Source organism: Chrysoperla carnea, chromosome 1 (genome assembly GCF_905475395.1).
Source record: "Chrysoperla carnea chromosome 1, inChrCarn1.1, whole genome shotgun sequence".
Lineage (NCBI taxonomy): Eukaryota > Metazoa > Arthropoda > Insecta > Neuroptera > Chrysopidae > Chrysoperla > Chrysoperla carnea.
In genome coordinates, this window is record NC_058337.1 from 7,104,391 (window position 1) to 7,132,337 (window position 27,947).

The 27,947-nt window shown below is 30.1% G+C and overlaps 2 protein-coding genes across 2 annotated transcripts in view; both read right to left on the reverse strand.

The window, feature by feature from the left end:
- Window positions 1-334: 334 nt before the first annotated feature.
- Window positions 335-27,947, reverse strand: part of LOC123290925 (equilibrative nucleoside transporter 1) — a 42,662-nt gene continuing 15,049 nt past the window's right edge. Inside the window, exons 2-9 of the mRNA XM_044871308.1 lie at window positions 10,272-10,543; window positions 9,038-9,177; window positions 7,744-7,889; window positions 5,636-5,868; window positions 3,505-3,679; window positions 2,919-3,040; window positions 1,663-1,865; window positions 335-663 (exon numbers count right to left, since the gene is read on the reverse strand). Coding sequence (XP_044727243.1) covers window positions 537-663; window positions 1,663-1,865; window positions 2,919-3,040; window positions 3,505-3,679; window positions 5,636-5,868; window positions 7,744-7,889; window positions 9,038-9,177; window positions 10,272-10,543 — 1,418 coding nt within the window. The 3' untranslated portion in view covers window positions 335-536. The remainder of the gene's footprint in view (window positions 664-1,662; window positions 1,866-2,918; window positions 3,041-3,504; window positions 3,680-5,635; window positions 5,869-7,743; window positions 7,890-9,037; window positions 9,178-10,271; window positions 10,544-27,947) is intronic.
- Window positions 17,955-19,273, reverse strand: LOC123290937 (ubiquitin-conjugating enzyme E2 N-like). The gene has a single exon (XM_044871323.1). It carries the CDS (start codon window positions 19,026-19,028, stop codon window positions 18,567-18,569), a length of 462 nt encoding a protein of 153 aa, XP_044727258.1. The 5' UTR covers window positions 19,029-19,273; the 3' UTR covers window positions 17,955-18,566.

Below are 27,947 nucleotides of genomic sequence, written 5' to 3' on the forward strand. Positions count from 1 at the left end.
TAAAAAAAATAAGCGCTATTTATAATATACGAAGATACGATAGGAAAATAGTTTCAATCGAGTGTCCCAAGACACCTCCCATTTTTTTAAAAGTTATTCAATGTTTACATACCGGTATAAAAAAATGGCGCACCCGATATAACATTTAAAATATAAAATGAATAAGTAATCATAATCTCAATAGAATGAAACAGAAGAGGATTGTAAGAAGGTAAAATAAAGTAATATATCACACAAATATATAAAACAAACACTAAAATATAAAATATTGAATAAAAAAAAGGATAAAAACATACGTAAAAGTACGTATAAAATTACAAATGTAAATCTAAAAACGTTTTTATGTTTGTAGCAGGCAGGTATAAAACAAAACAAAATTTGGTTAAATAATAAAAATAATTAGATTTTGTTTTGTATTATATGCAGCATTACGTCTAAACTTTTATATCAACTTGGATCTGTATTGTGTAGATTGATCCAACTTAACCAGCATCAGCTTTAACATGACATAAAAGTTTAACGAATGCAATCAACTGTTAAATTGGTAACCTTGATACAATTGGTGGTCCTAAAAATGAAAACAGCACTCCACATAATATTCCTGATACTAACATCGCTGATCCAAACATTCCTGCAGTACCACTGTATTGTTGATCAACTTTTCTACAAAAATTAAAACAAACAAATTGAAATCCAAAACAATACCAACCACTTACTGGAACGCTCAAAATAATGTTTTAGCGTGAACTTATTCAAAGGCAAAAAAACTAAAAAAAGGAAGGTTTCGACATCTAGTTTAACTCTGCTAGCTCACAGTCTCAGAAGTTCTGGGGGTTACGATAATTAACTCTATACTTAGATTAAAAAAAACTATTTTTGGCCAATATCTCGGAAATTAACTTTATGACGAAAGGTTAAAACAAAAATTGTCGAAAATTTTGTTCTCTAAACAAAATGCAGAATCAAAAACTGTGATATCTTCTCAGATATTTTCCCGAAAATCAGGAAAAACGGTCAAATATGTATATTTATATGCTAATTAACAATATCTTGAAACTGATTGATTTTATAACAAATTTTTTCAAACAAAAGTTGTTGGAAATATTGTTTCCTAAAAAAAATGTAGAGTGAACAATTTCGATATCAATTCAAACGAAAAATCTTAATTTCAAAGGTACACATCTTATACGGCATTGAATTAATTCCTCCCTCTAATTCATAACTGGCAAACATTAGACGAACACTTTAAATTAGAAAGTTGTTCTTTATAAAAACGCAAACATTTTTTGTTTGAAAAATTCTTTTGTAAACCGAATAGTTTAGACAGTAATTTATTGCAAAAATCTAGCAAATTTTTGTGCGTTTCTTTATTCAATTTGAACTAAAATGGTTTTTATAGAAAAACAAACCACTTTATTGGAAATATTCTGTACATGTTTTTATGAGGTTGTGTCTGCATCATTAATGCTCAAAGAGAGGTACAGCCGCACGGACCCATCTAGCTGTAGTTGCAGAACACACAGTGATGCGTCTAAGACAAGGCTTGCATTAGATTTCATAGTAGCTGTATATTGCGTCAGATGTAGCATAGAAATCATACCCTTAGGTTTCAAAGTACATATTAAAAATGATTAGTAGTGATAAAAGTGAAGTGATACATACCTAGGAACATACATCATGGCCAGTGCCCCAAAATATCCGCTTGTTAAACCTAAAGTGATTGCAATAATCCAATATGCCCAATCGTTATCAATATAAACTGGTAAATTACGTTCTATATTTTTGGGATGATAGTTCATGAATATAAACAATGGTATATACAGAGCTCTTAATATTACTGGTATAAATAAATATTTTGGACTTGGCTAAAAATAAAAAATTTATATCAAATATAATCATTGTATTTATAGTCTAGTCAACAAGTTCAAATTGGTGAAATACATACAAATAATAGAAGTACTAGTCCTAAAAAAATCATGCATTTTTGTTAATTTAAAAAAATTATTATAAACAAAGTATTAAAAATTTTTAAAATCTTTTGACGTGATCTTGTCCAGTCATTTTAATCATACACCTAAATATCTCGTCAGACCCCAAACCCTCGTCAGACCTCAGACCCTTGAAGCGTCAAGATTCCTATCGAGAATAGTTTATGAATACTTGGTGGCACTCTTGATAGGACACTGTCTATTGAACTAGCACCTTCATAATATAGAGATCTCTGAGGATCCCACTTGTAGGCCAATGTTATTTGCATCTGCAGAAATCTGTAAGGCGTTAGATTCAGAATGTTTGAAAATTGTATGCTTTCTACGTGGCGTCAAGCCTCGATAGAATCCTATTGCTTCATATGCTTAAAAAAGAATCTCTTACCCGAAGACGTCTCACCTTCGGGTGACAGGTTGTTCTCAAAGAGGGCACAAGGAACTCTTCGGTCTAGGTGCTAGGGACAAATTTGCGATATCCATCTTACGTTTTATTACTATTATTATTCTTAAACGGATGAATCGATTTGGTTTTCGTTTGTTTGAAAAATGGAGAGTGTTCTTAGTTGTGTTTAAAAAAAATCGGTTCAATTTAGAGAGAGCTACAAGGAAAAAACCGCATTCATCGGCGTTTTTTAAATTTTGTAAATTTCACTTGTCAAATAAATAACTTTAGCAGAGTTCCGAGAGGTAGGATTTTTAAGAATCTTTTTTTTTTTTAATTTCGGATAACTTTAATATTTTCCTAGATATTTACAACAAACCAAACCGTTGTTTATAATTTTTACCACAACCCTTTCATTTAAATGAAGTGTTAAATGTTTCTCAATATAATTCCGAATCAAATGAGACCTAGAACTAGATGATATTTTTTCCAAAATGGTACTTTTTGACTAGACTATTAGTACTTACTAATCACTACTCAGTACTCACCCATGTGAAAAATGAAACAAGTGAACTGCCAATCATTGCAGTGACATTAAATGTTAAAAAACAAGTTATTAATGTATACAAATGTTGAGGAACAAAAAAGTTTGGATCTGACATTTTTATATCTAAAACAAAAAAAATTTTCATAATAGTCTAATAAAATTAAATAGCTATTTATTCTAGAATATAATGGTGGTAATAAAGAAAAATTTAAAGCATCTTTTAAATTTTCCACAGTTGTTAATTAGGTTGTAAGCACTTAGTAAAAAAAAAGTCAACCTCTCAGAGGCGTACCTAACCCCCTTTTTGAGGGGTAGTTGGGGGTTTTAATAAGTTTTTTACAAATTACAAAAAACTATGCATCAAATAAAAAAAAAGTCAATTAAAAGTTCTAGCTGAAGTATTTCTGTACATTAGGCTTAATTTAGCTTGTTAAGTTCATATGCTTATTTATCCCAATGTTTTTTTCATCGTAATGATTGGATTATATTGAACAGAGGAGATGTTGTATGTACCCATATTCAATATCTTGAATTTTTTCAGGGGTTTAGGAATGAGAATAAATACTTGTAAAAATAAAAAAATTTACCTGCGTGCATAGCTGGAAACACGGATAATGTAACAAAATATACAAAGAAGACATTAAATAATTGTGGAAATGCTTGCGTGTATACTTTAAAATATGGTATTTTAGTCTTTTGATTGTCACGATTATGTTTCTTTGATTCCCTTTCATTTATCATTTTATGATATCTATAAAATCTCTAAAATCAAACAATAAATACATCAATATCATTATTATCTTTGTCAAAAATGTAACACAAACGCAAATTTTATCTCTAAATCTATTTCATTCGTACAGGGTGCTCTAAAGTAGTGGTCCAAACACAAACTTTAGATTCAAGTGATGATTGTCTATCAAATAAATCCATATTGCCTTATCCGATTGATATCACCTTTCTTGTTAATTTTGAAAAAAAACAACACTTCTCTTGAGTAAAGGGTCATAACTCTTTACTTGATTAATATAAAAGATTTTTGTAGATGCCAGCGTAAAGAGCACAAAATTTACGTACAAACTGATATAGCTTTGTGTGTTTTATAGTTGAGCTAATACAGTTTGGTAGAGTTCATTTGGGGAGACATGCTTATTAATTTTTTTCATCAAATATTTGCATCGTATTTCTGCTTAATGAGGTTATACCCAGAAAGTGTACATAACCGGGAAAAATTTTTTCAAAATTTATACAACAAAATGGCATCAATATGATCTCGCTATTTTCATTTTCAGCGAACATATGGCCTGATAACTATCAAGAAACGTGTAAAAAAAGATGCAATAATATTAACAGCAAGTAGAAAACTATGTTATATCAAAAAATTAGGAATTACCTAAAACGTATTAACCTACACTAATGACATCAATACTCGGCCTAAGCGAATAACTTAGCTTTTGCCAAAAGCTCAAAGTTAACGGTTTCAGTTCGATTTTTCTTATTAACAAGTGAAAAAAAAAGCAATTTACTGAATTAATTGTTGAAATATCATGTACAGTGTTGGTTACGCAATGGTTTGTTTTTTTTATGTCATGTAAGTAAAGAGAGATAGCTACTCTCATACACAAAGTAATAATAGTATGTTTCTTCTCACTTCCTTAGTGGGTATAGAATATATATGCAATAACAAACAAACACATACATAATATATGTAACGAATAAATTTAACGTATTTAATTTGAGCTCTCATTTCCGTACAACATTTATGTAATTCGCTTCGAAAACTTATGCAAATTTAGTATCCAGCAACGCCGTACATATTTAATGATACAGTGGTGAGACACCAAGAGGTGTGACATTCATATTCTCACCTGTACCACGCAAAACTGACGCCTTAGTGTTTGAAATTACTTTTACATATAGGAGCATCTTTTTTTGAAAAAAGTTGTTCGTATCTTTAACTTGTGATTGATTGATTCCTGGTGGGTCATTTTATCCGAAAAATTTGAGCAGGGACTTGTATTCTATACCTGTAATAACCCGAGCGCGGTCTAATTTATTTTTATTTTTAAGTGAAAACAGCCTCATAAATCGTAAAAATTGTTTTGCGCGGGAAATGCTAATAGAGTATATATTTTATATTGATGTGCCGGATCATTAAAAATGTATATCCGCGGATACGAATTTTTAGTGCCTAAATTGGCGAATACGGATACGGATCTGACCTACATGACCAAGGCATTAAATTGAACCACCAGTCATAAATCTGACGCGCTCGTGTTACTATACATGTCTATTTTTTTCTTTTAAAAAATCCGCCATGAGCTTGCATCACCTCCAAATTGTCAGTTTAAGGTATGGGAGCTTTGTTGGAGTCCACTTAACGTACCATATGAAAATCTGACGCACTCGAGTTACTTTTTTTCATTTTTAATTCTCCCGCACGGACACCTCCACCACCCAAACAGTCAGATTAATACATTTCCGTTATCAGAGGTACGTGGGAGTACTTCAGTTTCAATATCTGACGCGCTCGAGTTACTCCATGAGTTTGTTTTTGTTTTCATTTTCTAAGGCCTGTAAATCCTTCCCCCACCATTAAATTCATCGACGCGATGCTCGAGTTACTACACATTTAGTATCGTAGTATCATGGACTTCTCTACCATTTTGTGAATATTATAAATACAAAATAGATTTGAATACAAAATAAAAACATACTTACATTTAATGGTAATGCAAAATATGTATCAAAAGCGACTAATAAAATGAATAAGGCAGTGATAAAATAGTAAATAGCAGCTGTACGTTTATTTGACGTTAACGTATTTGTTAATATACTAATTAGTGTTGTAATTGTTCCACAAATATTACATCCTAATATTACAGCACCTGAATATTTAGATGGCAATGTGGCAGCTAAACCAAACACTGATGATTGATAAATACCATTAGCACCTACAAAACAACAAAAAATATTTATTTATAACAATCTAATTATTTACTAAACAGGATGTCTTTTTTATGTTGACATATGCTTCAAACTCGATAAATAAATTTAATCGAGGAAAATGCTTCAAACGAAAAATGTTAGTTATTAAGGCAGACATCTTATACCGGCATCAAATTCGTTGATCAAGTTTTCAGGTTCAATTAAAACCTCACTATGATTCATAACTGAAAAACATTTTTTTGTAAACCGAATAGTTTAGACAGTAGTTGATTGTAAAAACTCAGCTTTTTGTGCGTTTGTTCATTCAATTTGAACAAAAATGGTCTTTATAGAAGAACAAACCACTTTTATTGGATTTATTGGAAAATTTTTTTCGAAGAGTGCCTAGATTTTGCAGAAACAATTATATATACGAAATAACAAATTTGATACGAAAAAACAATTGTGGATAAAAATTTTTAGTCTGTTTTTGCCTGTTTCGAACAAAAAATGTTACTTTATTAATTAATAACAACTTTCTAATTTAAAGTGTTCATCTATCGATTATCAATTAAGGAGTAGAGCTTTCCATTGAGCTTGAAAAATTAGATCAAGTTTAATGTTTGCGTAAGATGTGCGCCTACACACCCAACATTTTTTGCTTGAAGCAATGTTATTGATAAAAGTTGTTTTCGAATTACAAACATATGTAAACCTAAACAAGACATCCTATATTTGGCAGCCAACTAGTTTATTTAGCCGTTTAATTAACACCCTAGTCTTTTTAATAAACGGTGCCGTTCAACTAGTGTCCTAAGAGATATTCAGTCATTCAATTTAGACTATTGAATATGTCTTAAAGAAAAGAGCAATAAGGAACTAAGACGTTCAGGGGTTTTTATTCCAAGAATCATTCAAAGGGTTTTATTTAAGAAGAAAACACCGCGAAGTGCTATGAAATTGAAGGGTGGAAATTGAAAATAGGAGTGAAAGAGGGGTGAAATTTAAGCTACTTCTTTTGGTTTTTTCCAAATATCTCTTAAACAAAGCAAAATTTCTCTAAATTTTATATAAAACTTTTTGTAGAGAATCAAATTCCCTATCGGATTAGTATTTAAAAAAAAAAAAGTTGAAACAAACAAGAAAAAAATTTGATTTTTGTGAATTTTTGTTTTTTTTTTTTTTTTGCCTTTAGGCATTGCTTCAAACAAAAGAAAGTAGATTAAATTTACTTTTATTTTCTATTCTAGAAAAATTTTTTGGTAAAAAATTGACCGAGGTATAGCCATTTCAACTTGGCTTTATGTCGCATTTCATCCTTCTTGAACAATTAATATTGTTTTATTTTGCATTTTATTGAAAAAATTTTGTTCTACTCACTGAAAAAAGGTAGCACCATTCTTCCGAACTTGTTGTAATTGTCATATATTCCTTAATAATAAACGTAAAATACCTTTTTTCATTGAGCAAAAAATCTTTATCAGCAGCGACGCCTATACCTATCACTGGCCAAAAAAAAAAGAAGAGACAAGCAAAAAAACAAAAAAATCATAAAAAATAGAAATTTGGGCTTTTTTTTCCTGTTTTTTTTATTTTTTGAAAAATACTATTCCGATGGGAAATTTGATTCTCTAAAAAAAATTGCTTTGTTTACGAGATATTTGGAAAAACCAAAAGAGGTATTTTTTCATCCCTATCTATCTATCTTTAACAGCCCATTGAACGATTTTATCCCTCTGCAATAAAAACCCCGTGGCGTGAACGTTTTAGTTCCTTTCTATATGACACAATTAATAGCCTAATTAAAAAGCTAGGCAAACGTCTTGAATCGATAATATTTAACTACTTGCCTAGCTTAGCTTAGGCATTTAAATTTAGTTACTGTATTTGTATATACTTACTATTTAAGATGACTACACAAGTCATTGTTGCAAAAAAAAAGAATCCAGGACTTTTAGATGTGTCAAACATTGCTAACAATATGGTGATTAAAAAGATGATTGCTAACGCTGTGATGCTATATACAATACGTTTTGTTAGATTACCTCTGAAAATATTAATTATAATACCATTAGTTTTCATTCAAATACAATCAAAATAACAAATATATTTTAGTTTTTAGCGCGCCAAAAAATACATGAATCTTAACTTTCTGCCGTGTAATAAATACCCTTCTGAGAACGGCCATTTTCGTGATCGAAGCGGGTGTAAAAATCTGGGAAAATCGTGGACTCTTACCGCCTGGAAGCAACGGTAAGTCAAAGTATCAAGTTTTTATAAACCGGGTAAAATACTGGCAGACAAATAACTCTGGCGGTTTCGGGGGGGAGTGGCATGGTGTTGAATTAAACAAGAAAAAAGTCGATCCTAACTGGTATAACTCAAGTGCGATTTTGTTGTTAAAACATGTACTTTTATGGAAAAATAGTGACAGACACCGCAGACCGACAGTATGACAGTTATTTAAAATCAAGCGTGGAAGAAGTCCTGAAAACTGCTGTAAAACAAAGTAAGTAAATGCTGAAAAAAAATTTGCCGCTTGCCAAATAAGTTACATAACTACCGCACAAACGTTACACAATACTGGTAGACATTTCTTTCCTCTCCTCCTCCCCAAAACCACCTCAAACGGCGTAAAAGTGGCTCTTTTGCTAGTAGGAAAGAGGAGGGGAAAAATTTCTACCAGTATTGTGTAATGTTTGTACGGTCGTTATGGAACTTATTTGGCAAGCGGTAAAAATTTTTTTAAGTTTTTATTTACTTTGTTTTACAGCAGTTTTTGAGACTTCTTCCACGCTTGATTTCAAATTACCGTTATACTCCCAGTCTGCGGCGTCTACCAGTATTTTTTCATAAACGTACGTGTTGTAACAAGAAAATCGCACTTGAGTTTATTCGGTTAGGATCTACTTTTTTCCGGTTTACTTCACTACTGCCACTATTTTTCCCGGTTTATAAAAATGTATGCTTTGTCTTACCGTACACTCTCCTTCCTCTATCTCGAAAATGACCGTTCTGCCATATATATGTCCTATGAGAGAAACTGCTTCACATCGATTGAGAAGCTTATTTACCACACGGCAGTATGGTAAGTAGCACGCTTAAGTTACTTAAGTTAAGTAGCACGCTGTATATTTAATTAACTTAAAAATGGTGTAAACTATTTATAAAATACAATAAAAAGAATCCAATTACCCAATATTGATGAAAATATTTCCCCAATTTAAGATTAAACCAGGCACTTGGGCAGCAAAACCAACATATGATAAAAAATTTGTTCCATACATAGATTCTTCCCCAGTATACTCTTTACTTAATTTATAATCAACAAAATACTAAAAAAGAAAAAAATTATTTTAATTTAAGTTTTTGTTGAAGAATACTAATTTTTTTTGAAAATAAAATGTCGCTCATCACCAAACTTATAATGGTACAGGAGCTCGCAACGTCGGCAAAAAAAGAATTTTATTATTGCTGATTTTATGATATGTTGTTCCCCTTGCTCTTTCTGTTAGAGCTTGGGCGGTCTGGCTACATGAAGTGGTTGCGTTTAGTATTGCGCAGCCTAAAAGTTATGAAAAATTACATTTGTTGAATATATATCTTATGTTATGTTTTTTTGTCAAGTGTGGTACATGGCTGTGGCCGTTAAGGCGCTAGTTTAGGTTATTTTAGTGATTACTAGTTCCGAGTTCGAATCCAGCAGCGGTCACCATTTTTTTTCAATTATCTTATTTAAGTTTTTTAATTTATTTAATTTTTATTGTATTGAACGTTTCATATTTTATTTTGTGATAACTCTGTATCGTCTTAGTTACGAAGTTTTAATTATTGGGTTGAATTTGTTCAATAGAGGAGGTGGTTGAGTTTAGAATTTTTTACCCTTTGCGTTCAGAAATGGGACACAATGATTTTTTAAAGAAAGAAGAATGGGTCGATTTTTATTGTTATTATTATTATATATGACCTTAAAAATTTAACTCGTAATTAAAACCGTACAGAGTTATCAAAAAATAAAATAAGAAACGTTCAATATAAGAAAAATTAAATAAATTAAAAAAATTCAATAGAAATAATATAATAAACTCGGAACTAGTAATCACTAAAATAATTTAAGCTAGCGCCTTAACGGCCACGGCCATGTACCACACTTGACAAAAAACATAACATAAGATATATATTCAACAAATGTCTTTTTTCATAACTTTTAGGCTGCGCAGTACTAAACGCAACCACTTCCGGCAGCCAGACCGCCCAAGCTCTAACAGAAAGAGCAAGGGGAACAACATATCATAAAATCAGCAATAATAAAATTCTCTCTCGAAAACGTTGCGAGCTCCTGTACTAATATTTTATGTTATTTGTATAGATGGATATGATTGAGTTGAGTGAGTGTAAGAGTTAAAATAAAAGAAATAGATATCTGTACCTCTTTGGCTGTAATGAACATATTCCAAGGAGTCAATATACCAATACCATGCAACAATATAACCCAATACACTAAATTTAAACGATCTTTTGGCGGATTCATTTCTAAGTTCGCTTGATCCGTACTAATTGTTCTAAAATTTAATTCATCATCCGGTACATTTACTTCCTCCCATGCTGGTGTCAAACGAACCGGTTCTGTAGATAGAAATGCTTGTTTTTCACTATCCGCTCCAGTTCCACTATTTGTTGTGTGATCGTTTTCCCGTGGTACTATAAATAAAATAGAAAATCGATTTATTAAAAATATGCTTAAGAATTCTTAATATCTTAATATCTTAAGAATATAAATTAATTTATTATTTTTACTAGATCTAAAATATACCTGGTGTTTACTATCAAATATTCTGCATATGCTAAATTTTGCTAATAATATAAAAACACCCCAAAATAATTTTGATAAAATACAAGTTCAAAAACTAAAACCTCGACTACAAAATTACGCTATGAAAAGAATGAAACAAGAAAATATTATCATCTGAAATTGTTATGATAAGTAAAATTGTTATTACAGTCAAGTAGTGACAATTTTATTTATCATAACAATTTCAGATGATAATATTTTCTTGTTTCATACTTTCTAGGGCATGATGTGTAGTAATCGGGGTTTTAGTTTTGAACTTTATTTTATTAAAAATATTTTCCGGTGTTTCATTTTCAAAAATATATGATTAAATTCACTTCTAATAGCCTAAGATCCCGACGTTTGAATCTGTAGATATCTTTTTCTTTTTTGATAAAACTTAATTTTTATGAATGATACATGATAGTAGAATAGATTACAGCAGGGTTGTTGCCTGGCAAATTAAGCCGCAACTACCTTTAATTAAACATATTGTAATGATTTTTGTTTAAAAATTGTATTTAAATGTTTTTTCAATTAATCCAACGTCATTTGAAAGTAAATAAAAAAAAACAAATGGTTGCCAGGTCTCAGTCAGCCGCAACTTATGGATTGCCAGGTATAAACGGAATACCCGGAATACTGTAAATTTTTTACACTTACGTGTTTTTCAAGTAAGTTATTATATCAATTAAAATTTTTTTCTATACATTATGAGTTCTATAAATTTTTATTAAGACTTATACAATTTTCTCCAATCTTAGTTGTATTTTTATACAATTTTCATCAATACAAACAATTTTATTTATTATACCATGTATATATGAAATATACATAGTACTTTTATGAAGTTTAGTCCCAAGTTTGTAACGCTTAAAAATAATGATGCTAGGAAAAAAATTTTGTCATGGGTGTTCATAAAATCACCTAATTAGTCCATTTCCGGTTGTCCGTCCGCCCGATCGTCCGTCTGTGGACACGATAACTCAAAAACGAAAAAAGATATCGAGCTGAAATTTTTACAGCGTACTCAGGACGTAAAAAGTCCTGAGCGACGTAAAAAGTCAAGTTCGTAAATGAGCATCATAGGTCAATTGGGTCTTGGGTCCGTAGGACCCATCTTGTAAACCGTTAGAGATAGAACAAAAGTTTAAATGTAAAAAATGTTCCTTATCAAAAATTAAACAACTTTTGTTTGAAACATTTTTTCGTTAACATCACTGTTTACCCGTGAGGGCGCCAATTAGGCGGAAATTTTATAATATGAACTATATTTGATTATCTTATTTTATACTATGTACTATACAGTTATGTATGTGTCACATGTTTGTATGTGTGATAAAGAAATCAACACTGACTATGCATGGTATTTCAACAATTGACTCAGTCAATTGTTTGTTTTCACTTGTTAAATTAATATTTAATACCTAAAAAATTATTTAGTGTGAGACACTCGTTTTTGACGATATTACAACAGTCTAAAAACGACGCAAAAAGGTGACGTCAACGTGAAATTAAAATTATAAATAATGAATGTGGTCTTCTGGGAGTGAGAGTTATTTATTGGAAATTTCCTTCTCTTTAAGAATCTGGTTTTTTAATTTCTTCAATATTAATTTTTATACCATGCATATATGAAATATACATAGTATATTAAGTTTAGTCCCAAGTTTGTAACGCTTAAAAATAATGATGCTAGGAAAAAAATTTTGTCATAGCTGTTCATAAAATCACCTAATTAGTCCATTTCCGGTTGTCCGTCCGTCCGTCCGTCCGTCTGTGGACACGATAACTCAAAAACGAAAAAAGATATCGAGCTGAAATTTTTACAGCGTACTCAGGACGTAAAAAGTGAGGTCAAGTTCGTAAATGAGCATCATAGGTCAATTGGGCCTTGGGTCCGTAGGACCCATCTTGTAAACCATTAGAGATAGAACAAAAGTTTTAATGTAAAAAATGTTCCTTATAAAAAAATAAAAAACTTTTGTTTGAAACATTTTTTTGTAAACATCACTGTTTACCCACGAGGGCGTTAATTAGGTGCAAATTTTATAGTATGTATTAATATAGGAATATCAGTTGTGTGTGTGTCTATTTAAAAGTGAATATCTTTTGTTATTTATGTGACGTCAAAAAAACAAACGATTGCGCATCAACACTGTCTATACATTTTTTTATGTGTTATGTGATAAAGAAATCAACACTGACTATGCATGGTATTTCCACAATTAACTCATTCAATTGTTTCTTTTCACTTGTTACTTTTGTAATTTTTGTGTGTGCAAACACTTTTACGATTACATTTTTACGACCATTATTTCTATATTTACCAATTTTAACTTGTTGACTAGACTTTTAGGTAACTTACTTAAATGGAATTAATTAATTTAAAATTTATACCTGTCACTTTTTGTTTCTTAAGGAAATAACATTCACTTTGTTAATTTCCTATCGCTTCCACCATTGTGTTTGTGATAAATAATTCTTTAACTGGTAATCCAGATGTAAACGCACTATATACTATATTATTGAAATAAGTACTAAATTCTTTTTTTAAACAATAAATCTTAATTATTGAACTTTTTACATTTAAAAATAATAATAGTAGAAATCAGAATAAAATGTTTATCACAGTAATTGATTTATTAATTTTAGAAAAATTGTATTTGATATATTTAAAATTTGGAAACTTTTGAATTTCAAAGTTAAAAAATAAAAAGTATTGTTAAAAATGTAAGTAAAGCAGATCAGTAAGCCGCCGTATGCGAATCGATTCGACCAACGTATTCATTTGGTTTAAAAAACCGGTTTCGTTTGAGAGTAGCAATTCAAGATATATTTCGCATGTTTGGTTGATGCAATTATAAGTTCTTAGAATAAAACCCACTGCATTTTTAACATGATTTTACATAAATGTTGCGGTTATTTCGTTATATTTTAGGGTTCATATTAAATTGGCAAAGTAAAGAGTCAATAACACAAAACAGGTAAAGAGAAACATATACATAACAAGTGAAAACAAACAATTGACTGAGTTAATTGTTGAAATACCATGCATAGTCAGTGTTGATTTCTTTATCACATTACACATACAAACATGTGACACATACATAACTGATAATCAAGTATAGTACATATTATAAAATTTCCGCCTAGTTGGCGCCCTCACGGGTAAACAGTGATGATTACGAAAAAATGTTTCAAACAAAAGTTGTTTAATTTTTGATAAGGAACATTTTTTACATTTAAACTTTTGTTCTATCTCTAACGGTTTACAAGATGGGTCCTACGGACCCAAGACCCAATTGACCTATGATGCTCATTTACGAATTTGACCTCACTTTTTACGTCCTGAGTACGCTGTAAAAATTTCAGCTCGATATCTTTTTTCGTTTTTGAATTATCGTGTCCACAGACGGACGGACAACCGGAAATGGACTAATTAGGTGATTTTATGAACACCTATGACAAAATTTTTTTCCTAGCATCATTATTTTTAAGCGTTACAAACTTGGGACTAAACTTAATATACTATGTACATTTCATATATACATGGTATAAAAATGATTTTAAAAATTTTAGCCTCAATATTTCTATGATACTGATTGCAAACCTTATGGATTGAATTAAAAATTTCATTAGCCCGAAGGAAAATAAACAAAACAAATTTTTACAATAAAAAAATAATTTTAAATTGTAATAAGCCACCTAGACAATGGCTTGGCTACTTTGCCAACTTTCCTCCATATTATGTATTATATAATTATGTAAGTGTATAATGTTGATTAATTTCGATAGAGGGGATCCTTTGTAAATTATTCGATTGGATCATAATCACAAAGGCATTCAAGTTGAATGACGCTACACTAACTATAATCATTGTATATGTATACAGTGTGTTCTATTATAGACTGCAGAACGTTGGCCTACAGAATAAGCTCATCAAGACGAAGGTAAAACTTATTTACCAATTTTCGATCTGAGGCCTACTTTGAAAATAATTAACCAAATAAATTAATATTATATTAATACAACGTAAATAATTTTATCGAATCACAGTTCACTTAAATATTGAAGGCTGGTGTTGAGTTAAAACCTAAACTAAGTGGGCGGTTGTCTTATATTCTATTTACATGCATAAAATAAATATACTCAATAAATAAATAATACAATAAAGTAAACAGCATAATATGTTCGAATCAGTTGGCTAATTCACAAAACAAAAACAATTGTATAGAGCAGGAACCGATCAAATGCTCAATGTGACCTCCATTAGTTTCACTAACCAACGTTGAACTTCAATACCCACAAAAAACAAGTGAAAACAAACAATTGACTGAGTTAATTGTTGAAATACCATGCATAGTCAGTGTTGATTTCTTTATCACATTACACATACAAACATGTGACACATACATAGCTGATAATCAAGTATACTACATATTATAAAATTTCCGCCTGATTGGCGCCCTTACGGGTAAACAGTGATGTTTACGAAAAAATGTTTCAAACAAAAGTTGTTTAATTTTTGATAACGAACATTTTTAGTATTTAAACTTTTCTTCTATCTCTAACGGTTTACAAGATGGGTCCTACGGACCCAACACCCAATTAACCTATGATGCTCATTTACGAACTTGACCTCACTTTTTACGTCCTGAGTACGCTGTAAAAATTTCAGCTCGATATCTTTTTTCGTTTTTGAGTTATCGTGTCCACAGACGGACGGACGGACTTTTTAAGCGTTACAAACTTGGGACTAAACTTAATATACTATGTATATTTCATATATGCATGGTATAAAAACTACGTAGGAATTTCAAAAATTTAATATACGTGCAAATAATGCATAATTCATTGGTCGTTTGTTGCTGGAAAATAGCTTGAAATTTGGATACCACGGCTAACATATAATTTATTCTTGAAAATTTCCGAAAAACGCTTTTGTTGAACTTTTTCCTTCGCCTTTATGAGCTTACTTAAGAAGGCATATTTTTTGCAGTCAATAATAGAACACTCTATACATCTACACTAAAAATAAATGTGTGCATAAATAAACTCTTGTACAGTAAAAAATATCATCCATATACAATTTGTGTTGTAAAAAAAACTTTTAACAAAAAGAAAACCGACTTCAAAAGAAAATCTTTTCCAAAACAAATGAATATGCACTAAAAAGTAAAAAAATAATGATAATATAATGAAGTAAAAATTATTGTTTTTTTTTTTGGAGTCGGTGTCAGCCAAGGAAACAACTCTGACAGAACAGTTTGCTACATTAGCTTGGCTGACACCGACTCCAAAAAAAACAATAATTTTAACTACATTATATTATCATTATTTTTTTACTTTTTAGTGCATATTCATTTGTTTTGGAAAAGATTTTCTTTTGAAGTCGGTTTTATTTCGTGATTTTTAGTGAATCTGAAGTACACTAACTAATTTTTCACTAAAAAAGAATCATCGAAATCGGTTGACGTGATATTGAGTTATTCGTCGTCTTGTCGTGCATAACGAATGCAAATTTAAAGACTTTTATGGTTTTCTCATGGATAGCGTTGTCAGAACTAGACCAAAATGAAATGGGACCACACGGGAAGCACCAGCTTTGAAATAGATAAAGAATCATCGAAATCGGTTGACGTGATATTGAGTAATTCGTCCTCTTGTCGTGCATAATGAATGCAAATTTAAATCTTTTATGGTTTTCTCATGGATGTCGTTGTCAGAACTAGACCAAAATGAAATGGGACCACACAGGAAGCACCAGCTTTCAAATAGATAAAAAAATCATCGAAAACGGTTGACGTGATATTGAGTAATTCGTCCTCTTGTCGTGCATAATGAATGCAAATTTAAGTCTTTTATGGTTTTCTCATGGATGTCGTTGTCAGAACTAGATTAAAATGAAATGGGATCACACGAGAAGTACCAGCTTTCAAATGGATAAAGAATCATCAAAATCGGTTCACCCAGTCAAAAGTTCTGAGGTAACACACATAAGAAAAAATAAATAAAAAAAATACAGTCGAATTGAGAACCTCCTTTATTTTGGTTTGAAGTCGGTTAAAAATTTTAGTAAGTACAAGATCTCGTCGTGTCTGCTAAAAATTAAAAAAAAAATCTGTCAAATTTTACGTTTTAAAAAATATATTCCAATGGTACTTATTATATTGGCACCGTGAGTGAATTTTATTGGAGGCGTTTCCATGGTAACGATACACTACTTTAATTATAGAATTGTATGGATTGCATTTATGACTTACATTGAAAACTTAATATTATTGTCTCACAAATTTAAATAAAATTAATTATGATAATTTACATTAAAAAAATTGTGCAATTTGATTTCTTATTTTCAAGTTTAATTAATGTGTGTTTTTCAATAATTATAATTTGACATTTTCTATAACATTAACATGTAAAGAACTACAAATAAGGCATAACAGCCTCCTTTATCGCCAAAATTTTTCACTGAAAGTACCTACCATGACTACGCACACAACGAATAGGAATAAAAGGATAATAAAACATACAAATATTTTTCATAGTTTTATATTAGAATTATAAAAAGAAAAATTTTTAAAGGAATTTAATTACATGTAATCTAAAATAAAATACTAAAGAGTAAATAGGCACTAAATTATAATTTTATAATTCTATAATTAATAATAATAAAAATAATAATTATTATAAAGAATGAAGTGAAGCAATGGAACGAACACCATCTGCATCTGCATGCAACTCAGCTCACAATATATAGATTACATAGATAGGTATGGACAGTGATGGATTTAGGCCTAGGCCCGTGAGGCCCGGGCCTAGGGCGACAGAATTTGAAGGGCGGTAAAATTTATGAAATGCCAAAATTTTAGAGTCACAAAAAAGTAAAGACAATCAATTATAAAAATTGGTTCAGAATAGTTTTTATAAAAAATTTTCGATAGAAAATATTATAATCCAATTCATTAATCTACTTCTCAATCTGTGTGGATAAGATGTTAATTTTTTAATCGATCAATGATATTCTTTATCGAGTAATGTTCTTTACTTTCTATTCCTTTAGTGAGATTAATCTCACGTGTATGAAGCATTTTGAAATTATTTAATCCAATTTTTAAAATTTTAAAGATTTGTATGTCCCTGATTAAAAAAAAAGTATGGAGACAAAGAAAAAAGTATTGGTTTTCTAGTCAATCTAATACTTTTTTAATTTTAACAATTTTTTAGAAAATTTATCAACAATTTTTTTAATAATTTATCTGAAATAGACACGAATGAATTAAAAAATCTTGCCAATAAACTAATCAGTAAGTATCCTGATGAATTGGAAGAGACGTTAGGCAATGAATGCATTCATTTACATTGTCAACTCAAACATTCCTTGGCAAATATGGAAGATGTACGCTCTGCACAAGAAATATGCAATGTATTGCATTCACGGAATCTTCGAGATGTTTATCCGAATGTGGACATTGCTCTCCGTATTTTTTTGAATATTCCGGCTACAAATTGTTCAGGAGAAAGATCTTTTCCTACTCTTAAAAGAGTAAAAACCTATTTACGCGCAGGCATGGGCCAAGATAAGACTTAATGCACTTGCATTACTGTCTATTGAAGCCCAACTAGTCAGTAATATTTAAAAAATTATATTTTAATAAATTAAGTTACTTTAAAATAAAAAAAACTGGATCAAAACTAATGAAATTCATTCTATCAAAAAGGGCGGCGCATTGAACGGGGCCTAGGGCGGCAGCAGGCCTAAATCCGTCACTGGGTATGGAAAGCAATTATAGATAAATATATTTAAAAAATAATACTCGTATTATGTGAAAATTTAAATCAAATATACAATTACAAACAAAAAAATTATTATAAATACACAAATTCACTTCAATTACTATCTCCCATTGCATATCTTCTTGTCCAATCTTTAGCGTTACGGATCGCTTCAACTTCATTCACTTTCCATAATTCAGCAACATCATTAGCTAATGGATCATCTGGATTTGGTGCACTTAATAATGCTTGAATTGATAATAATACTGTACGGATTTGTAATGCTGGACTCCATTTATCTTTTAATATATCCAAACAAATTCGACCTAAACGATCAATATTTGGATGATATATTTTCGTGATGAATCGTACTTTTGGTGGTGACATTGGATAATCTTCTGGTAAAAATAATTCCAATTTAAATAAACCACCTTCAAATGGTGAATCTTGTGGACCAGTTACAATCACATGGAAGTATCGTGCATTACTTTCATCTGGTACTGCACTTATTCCAGGTACTGGTTCTTGAAGTAGTCGTTGAGTTTCTTTGATTATACGTCGAGGTAATTGAGCCATTTTTTAATTTTTAAATAACAAACAATTCACAATGATTTACTGATTTGATTTGTGGAGTCTTTTTGTACACTACTTTCATACAGATACAATAGAAATCATTCTAACACAATAATTTTTTAAAAGAACTAATTTTGATGGTTTTTTTAGTAGAATTTCATGCTTAGTAGAATATTTAAATCATTTTTAATTCTACTTGTAATTCTTAAAAAGTTGTTGGAATTGAACCGGTTAATTATAAAAATAAAAGTAACGCATAACCTCACATAAAAGTGATGACTGATAATAATAATTTGTAACTGTTTTATTTCATGTACAAACCATTTATGTTTAGTATAACATACATTTATAACTTATTATTTAGTTCTAACAGATGGCATTGTAAGTCATTTAAATTTTTATTTAAATTTAATAATCAATTTGATTTCATAACAAAAATTATAATAAATGTTTAAAAAAAATAAAACTCAACACTACACAAAAAATCCTCAATAGCCGGATAGTTTTAATGGTTTTTTCATCTTGCCAGAAACATTGAAAGTCCGCTGTAATTTAGACTAATCTTAAACTTGGACCGGAAATAATAACAGAAACTTTTCCTTCAGAAATTGTTGGAGAGGCTCACTGGCAGTCTACATTGCGGTTTACGAGAATTCTAATCCTGTTGCGTCATCCGCCATCTTAAATTTGAGAGGGAATCTTTTTTTATTGAATAACTCGTTTATTTTCAATTTTACACGAAAAATGGTCCCTATCAAAGTTGCTTGGAACTAAATTTTCTACAATTTTGGCTCTTATCAATTTTTACGTGGGATCGATATTTTTCGATTTAGACCAGAAAAGAAGGCGTGAATTTTTGTTTATTGATAACTCGTTTATTTTCAATTTTACAAGAAAAATGGCCATTACCGAAGTTGTTTAGAAGTAAATTTCTTACAATTTTGGTCTTCATCGATTTTTTTCTAGTGTCGATATTTTTCGATTTAGACCCGAAAAGAAGTATTAAGTTATGGGCTCTTGGGCTATATATTTTAAGCTATTTTCATCATTTGTGTAAATCGGGTTTTAGTTTTTCAACTTTTAAAATTTTTTTGTAAAAACATATAGCGTTCCAGGTCATAAACCTGGATTATTCATTGAGCCAATTAAAAAACTAGTCTTTTAGGGTTATAATCGCCAAAATTAAAAATTGGTATGGTTTTTTCGTATTTGACAAAGCTACGTTCAGCGTTCCAGGTCACAAACCTGGATTATTCATTTGACCAACATTATAAACAAGTCTGCGAAAAATCAAACATTTACTCGAGGGTTTTCGGAGTCGTTGATCGCAATTCCGAGTTAGAATTTCGATACAATATCCCCTTCTGGGGTAATTCGCTCTGCTGATCCAAAATAGCAATATTAAGCCAAATATTCAACAAAATGAACTAAACAAGTATACTCGGTGGTATCGGGGGGCTAATGATCTGTAAATATTCAACAAAATGGACCAAAAAATTATATTCGGGCGTTTTTAGGATCAATGATCACGATTCCGTAGATAAAATGTGGATATATTTCCCGCCTCCTGAGTTAATTCACTCCCGCTGGCTCATCGCAGCAATATTTTGTAAAAATTAAACAAAGTGGAACAAAAATGTATACTCGGGCGTTTTTGGGGTTGCTGATCACGATTCCATAGTTAGAATGTAGATATAATCCCCCCTCCTATGATAATTTACCTTCACTGGCCCAACATAGCAATATTCTGTAAATATTCAGCAAAAAGGACCAAAATTGTATACTCGGGGGTTATACGTAGTTAAAATGCCCCCCTCCCTCCTGAAGTAAGTCACCCCCAGCTTGCTCAACACAGCAATATGCTGTAAATATTCAACAAATTGGACCAAAAAAGTATACTCGGGGGTAAATCGAAATTCTATCTTCGCCATCGTAATCAGCGGCCCCAAAAATCCCCAAGTATAATTTTTTTTGTTCATTTTGTTAAATATTTACAGAATATTGCTATTTTGGACCAGAGCGGTTCGAATTACTTCAGGAGGGGGGAGTATATAGAAATTTGACTTCAGAATAGTAATTAGCGACCATGAAAACTCCCGTGTATACGTTTCTGGCCCATTTTGTTAAATATTTTCAAAGTTTTAAAATTTTCAAAAATCACCTCATAAATTGATTTTAAAATTTGACCTATTTGACTCATAACAATGACCAAACTTTTTAGCGGCACCATTTAGATGTAGTTTTTGATATATGGACCTTCCTGAACATTAAAAAAAAAAAAAAAATTGGCCTCATAGGTCGAAGCAAAAAAAATTTTTCCGCTTTACACTTTCTTCGTCTAAAATGACTCGTCTAAATGGTATTTTGAAATTCTTTTGTGATCCTCGATTAGCCTAATTAATGTAAGTGAATATAGATAATTATTACTGTTTATTGTTAAGGTCAATGTTTCTTTACTTTAAATATATTATAAATTTATAATAATAATATTATGCATATAATTATATCATGTATAATTTATTGTTTGTTTATAATAAATACTTATTTTTATTACTTGTTTGTTGTTGATTGTAATCAGACGCGGATTCTTTAAGGGGAGCACACAATAACTTAGATTGATAAATTGTATTAAGAAAAAAATGATAATGTTAGTACTACATTTCACGTGTATGGTACTTAAGGACGTTCATGCGTCAACAATATTAGTAAAGAAATAAAAAACAATATGATAATGCAATAATTTAAATGATTTTCTATGATTTAAGACAGGAAAAATAACCTGTTATCGAATTAATTTAAATTTTTTTAAAGTTTAAAAAATGACTAAAAGTAAGTTTTAACATGGGACTAAATGAAAAATATAAATCGATATTTTTCAAAAATTCTATCGATAACCATACTTGAAACTTTTACCAGTTAATAATTATTTAAACTTTTAATCGAATTTCAAAAAAATTTTCTATTTTCTATTAATTTAAAATTCTTTAAAATTTACATACTGTTTCCCTATGAACGCACATAGCAAAACAGGTTGACGCATGAACGTCCTTAAGGTATTTCTAACGACATAAGAAAGCACGCGATAACTTAGTTAAAAATATATAGTTCTCTAAATAGGGACCATTATCCATTAAATATGGCATACGTTAAGGAGGGAAGGGGGTCAACGAAATGTGACATTATGTGACAAGTAGTATGGGGGGGGGGGTGTCAAAAGCTTTGTGACGCCACTTGTTATATGTAAAAAGAAGAAAAAAAACTAAACCGTACAAAAATTCCAAGTTTTTATTATACTCCATTATTGAAATTATTTGACTTGATGTTGATTTTATAAATTTTGGCGATAAAGGAGGCTGTTATGACTTATTTGCAATTCTTTACATGTTAATGTTTTGGAAAATGTCAAATTAAAATTATTGAAAAATACGAATTAATTAAACTTAATGCATTAAAAATTGTGAAAATAATAAATCAAATTGCACAAATATTATTTTTCAAATATAAATTATTATAATTATTTATTTAAATTTATGAGACAATAATATTAAATTTTCAATGTAAGTCTTAAATGCAATCCATACAATTCTATAATTAAAAGTAGTGTATCGTTACCATGGAAACGCCTCCAATAAAACTCACACACGGTGCGAATATATATGAAATATACATAGTATAATAAGTTTAGTCAGTCCCAAGTTTGTAACGCTTAAAAATATTGATGCTACCAAAAAAATTTTGGTATATGTGTTCATAGAATCGTCTAATTAGTCCATTTTCACTTGTCTGTCTGTCCGTCTGTCATCACGATTACTCAAAAACGAAAAGAGATATCAAGCTGAAATTTTTATAGCGTGCTGAGGACGTAAAAAGTGAGGTCAAGTTCGTAAATGAGCAACATAGGTCTCTTGGGTCCGTAGGACCTATCTTGTAAACCATTATAGATAGAACAAAAGTTTTAATGTGAAAAATGTTATTAAAAAATAAACAACTTTTGTTTGAAACATTTTTTCGTAAACGTCACTGTTTACCCGTGAGAGCGCAAATTATGCGTAAATTGAATAGTATTATATGGGTATATCAGTTATATGTATATGTGTGACATGTATGTATGTGACATGTATGTATGTGTAATGTGACAGTGTAATCAACACAGTATATACATGGTATTTCAACAATTAACTCAATCAATTGTTTTGCTTTAAATAAAAATATTTTGTTAATCTTTACTATACGTCCATCTATAAATTAATAAGATTCCGAAAATTATTCAACATGCTTATTTCAAGTAACAAAAGCGAAATATTTTTAGTAACAAAATTGGTGGAAAAAATTTCCCAGGGAGAAGAAAATACTTCTATACCTGCACCCCCCCCCCGCTGTATCCGCCTCTGGATGTAGTGCCAAATGAAATAGTTTATTTACTATGATGCCTTGTTTGAATATTAAAATTATTATCAATATCATGTGTAGTTTATGCATACCATTAGCATACCATTACGATTACGATTACCAAGATAATATTTCATTAATAAAACGCTGTGAATAAAGATATGAATTCATATTTTTATATTCATTTCTGAATATACAAGCGCCAGGGCAATTTGGGATATTTTTTTTTTATATAAAGTTGGCCTAAATCTAAATCAATTTTGAAAATTTTAGGGGGGTTGTCAAATTATTTTAATAAATAAATGACTTCAAAAGTAGACATATTTAACATTGGTTTTACAGGAAAACAAACTGTAAATGGATGATATGTTGTCATAGATTTCTAGAAAACTATTTTTGTATTTTTTGATCAGTATAAGAAAAAAAAGTACTCTTGTGATTTTTTTAAATACATAGAATTATTAACAAAAAAAAAGATAAGTGAGGGCTATAACGCGGTAGTCTTTGATTTTAAAGTAGAAATTTCTCAGCAAAGCGGGCGGGTATCTGCTAGTGTTAAATAAATAAAAAAAATTTGGAAAACGGTTGACCCTGCAGGTCATCCCTGTAACTTCGCGCTAAGTATTGACTCATAACGTGTAAAAAATTTTATCTATTCTGATGTTATATCCACTCGCATTTTATTGTAATTAGATGTGGTCTTAGACTAAAATGATTAAATTTTTACAATCATACTAAAATTTTTGAACGGAGTATTGGAAATAGAGGGAATAAGATAATAAAACTTGTGTAGAAATGTGATAGATTACTGTTTTATTAAATTATATTACAAAAAAAATCTGCAAATTTTTGAGGTTATTCCGAAAAAACGGTTTTTTGGGTTTTCTTTCGTCAACGATAACTCACGAACAAATCAACCGATTTTGACCGGACTGGTGCTGATCGACGTGGTTTTTTGATGTTGAGAGCTGATTAGTTTTTGGAATTGATCGATACAGCCGTTTAAAAGTTATTCAAAAAAAAACACTTAAAAAAAAATTATTTTTTTGCAGTTTTTTTGAGATTTCTCGAAATCTATCGGTTCGAATCGGTCCAAATAGGCCTCAAAATCTAAGTTTGGTCAAGCCCTTTCGAATGGCACCAACCGCGATCAAATCGGACAAGCTGTTCAAAAGTTATGAGAGGTTTACATACATCCACACACACACACACACACACACACACACACACACACACACACACACACACACACACACACACACACACACACACACACACACATACATACATACATACATACAGACACCCTCGCGGAAGTAGTCAGGGAAGCTTCCTGACACCTTAAAACGTCGAGATCTGATGAAAACTCGATTTTGGCAAAACGGGGTGAAAACAATAACTTCCCTATTTGCTTAGCGGGAAGTTAAAAATGCACAATTTACTTCCAGCCATTGAAAGGACGAACTTAAACAATATAAAACACTTGTATAAATAATAGGCTGATAACAGGGCTAAAGCAATGATATGAGATTATTCTTTAAATTTAAATTGTATTTTTTAGAAATGAACATACATAAAGTCAAAATGATTTTTAATCAAAAAAATTTTATCTTTCACAATTTATATAACACATTTAAAAAGAATTATTTTTGGAAATCAAAGAATATTTTATAATACGAAAATAAACAAAAATTTTGACCTTAGATGTTAAAGTAAATATTTATCAAAATTTACAAAATAAGTCGGTATGTACCGATTTATTGACTTTTAATAAATAAATTTTTGAACATTAATTAAAGATTTCTGTAAAAATTTAAAATAATAAATGAATTTAAATAAATTCATGGCCATCTTTTCTGATATACTCAATTATTTTTCTCCCATCATTTCTGATATACTGAATTATGACTATTTTACACTTTAAAAAAAAAATTGAAAACTGTGCGTAAAATTTAGCAGTGCAAAACAATCCCTTCGAGTGTTATGGAAGGGGGATAAGAGAAATCAAAAGCGCTGGAGGCTATAAAGCGGTGGTTGTTACTTTTAAGGCAAGTGAAGCGAGCGGGTAGCAAGCGAGTATATTATAAATGTGAAAGTAAGGATGTTTGTTTGTTTGTTACGCTTTCTCGCAAAAACTGTCGAATGAATTTATGGGCATGAAACTTAACAATAATATAGCTCATACATCAGAATAGCACATGAGCTATAATTTATAATATATTTTTTTTAAAATTAAAATAAATTTATTTTTTTACATTCCCTAAGACAGGGTTGAAGGAGAACAATTTATGGACATTGTTTTTACATTTCATAAGACATCGTGAAGGAGAACAATTTATGGACATCTGTTCTACAAAAGTTAACAGACATACTTTTTACACTTTTTACATTTAAAAGTTGAAAACTGATTATTTAATACATATATAGGATCGAAAATCGAAGAAGTGTACTTTTGATTATTGCATAGACATTGAGCTATATGCGACCAGTCAGACCGAAAGCTTAAGACTGAAGGCCGAAGCCCAGTTATTTCAAAGTTTTAAGTTTCCACTTCCATCGGTAGTCTCCATGACCGACTACATTTTTTGTTGACATTTAAAAAACATGGTGAAAGATACAATTTATGGACTTTCCTTTTTATACGTCACCTTTAATCTTCATATATTTGCACCGGATGGAAGAACATATAATAAAGTATACAGAAGCATATATTAAGCAATAAAAAAAATGTTCATATTATTTTATTTTATTTTTAATAATCTTTGCCAGTTATTTATGAGGACAAAAACACGGGCAGAGTCGCGGGTAAAAGCTAGTTAATATATAAATAAAAATATTGCTGATGGAGAATCAATGTTAAAGATTTTTTTACTATAATAATTATAAAAAATGCTTAATAAACAAATAAAAACTTTGGGGATATTATTTACGAAACTATAAAAGGTAGAATAGGTTTGAAATTTGTAGGAAGCTTCGAGTAGTAGGATAGGAGTTAATTGACCCTAATATCATACTAACCTCATATGATAGTTTTAAGGGATTGAATTACTTTCAAATAAGGCTTTGGGTGATACTTCATTTGAAAGGGCATAAAATTCTCTATTCAACCATGTAAAAAAAAATCAAATCGATCGATTGGTTCTTAAGATAAAATACACAACAAATGGAATGTATGAAAACAATTATTATTTGCAAAACATTGCGAATTGGATACGGGTGGATTTAAGGGTGCCATTTAAAATTTCAAAGTGGGGTGGCTGGAGGAGAGGGGATGAAAGCTAAAATTATCTAGGTTCATCAACTAGGTCCATTTTCCCCCTCGATATCTAAATTGACGTGTTTTCATTCAAAACAATAAGCACTTCAGTTAAGGAGTTATTAAGGGTGAATACTTTTGAAATAAACACACTTTATGATATTTTTGATCAAAAATTTGGTTGCAACACTAAAAACCATGAAAAGTGCTAATGCAAGTTCTTTTGTAATGATTTATGGTATATTTTCTAGAACGATAAATCGTGGTTAGACAAATCGTTCAAATGTTAAAACTTACAAGTAAAAATTTTGTGAACAAGCAACACAAGCTCGCTCATTGTATTTATGCTATGACCTTCAAAATAATAAATTGATGTCTTACATCCAAGATAATACGTCTAAAATTATGTATGTATTTATTATGTTATGTTGGATATACAAGGTGTTCTTTTATTGACTGCAGATCGTCGGCCTACAGAATAAGCTCAAAAAGACGGAGGAAAAAGTCATTTACCAATTTTGGATTTGAGCCCTAGTTTGGGCGCTACAGGTATGGCAAAAATTGATAAATTTGTTAATTCACTGACTATGATTCGATAACCAGCAGCCAATGATAATCAGTAGATATTAGTATCTATCATTTAATAATATTAAACTAAAGAAGGGATATGAACTGATTTCAATTGGATTATATCATTTTGAAAAACATTTAAAAAAGTATTTGATTGGTTTGGTCAAATCCTACTTTTTTTTATTTTTATTATATTTTTGCAAGAAAACATTAGATATTCCGGGCCAAATACTTGTGGAACTTTTTTGGTTTTTTGATTTTGATAACATTACGAACCTAGTGTCTCAAAAAATTTGGCCTCCAAATAGAGCGCCTGAACTTAGTATACGAATACAAACATGATATCTGAGTATTTCATATTGCGTTCTAGGCCAAGCTTAACTTTTTCATGAAGAATAACTTTTTTTTTGTACCGCTTGGACACACTGTATAAACGTATCGTATCATACATAAATATAAAATATTTGAAATAAAATAATAAATTGTTAAATATTTAGAAAACACATGAAAATTGTTACAAAATAATATTATTTATGATCGAGATGAAAGGAAATATTCTTATTAACTAAATGTGATCATGATAAATAGTTGTACACAATTATATAATAATTAGTGACAATATGTATTTTATATTGATTGTATTGTTTACCATTCAATATTTATTTATGCATACATATATTATTTATTACCTTGTATATTTTATCTTT

Excerpts from the sequence above, each read along its gene's own strand:
- LOC123290937 (XM_044871323.1), bottom strand. The coding sequence starts at position 19,028 with ATGGCTCAATTACCTCGACGTATAATCAAAGAAACTCAACGACTACTT.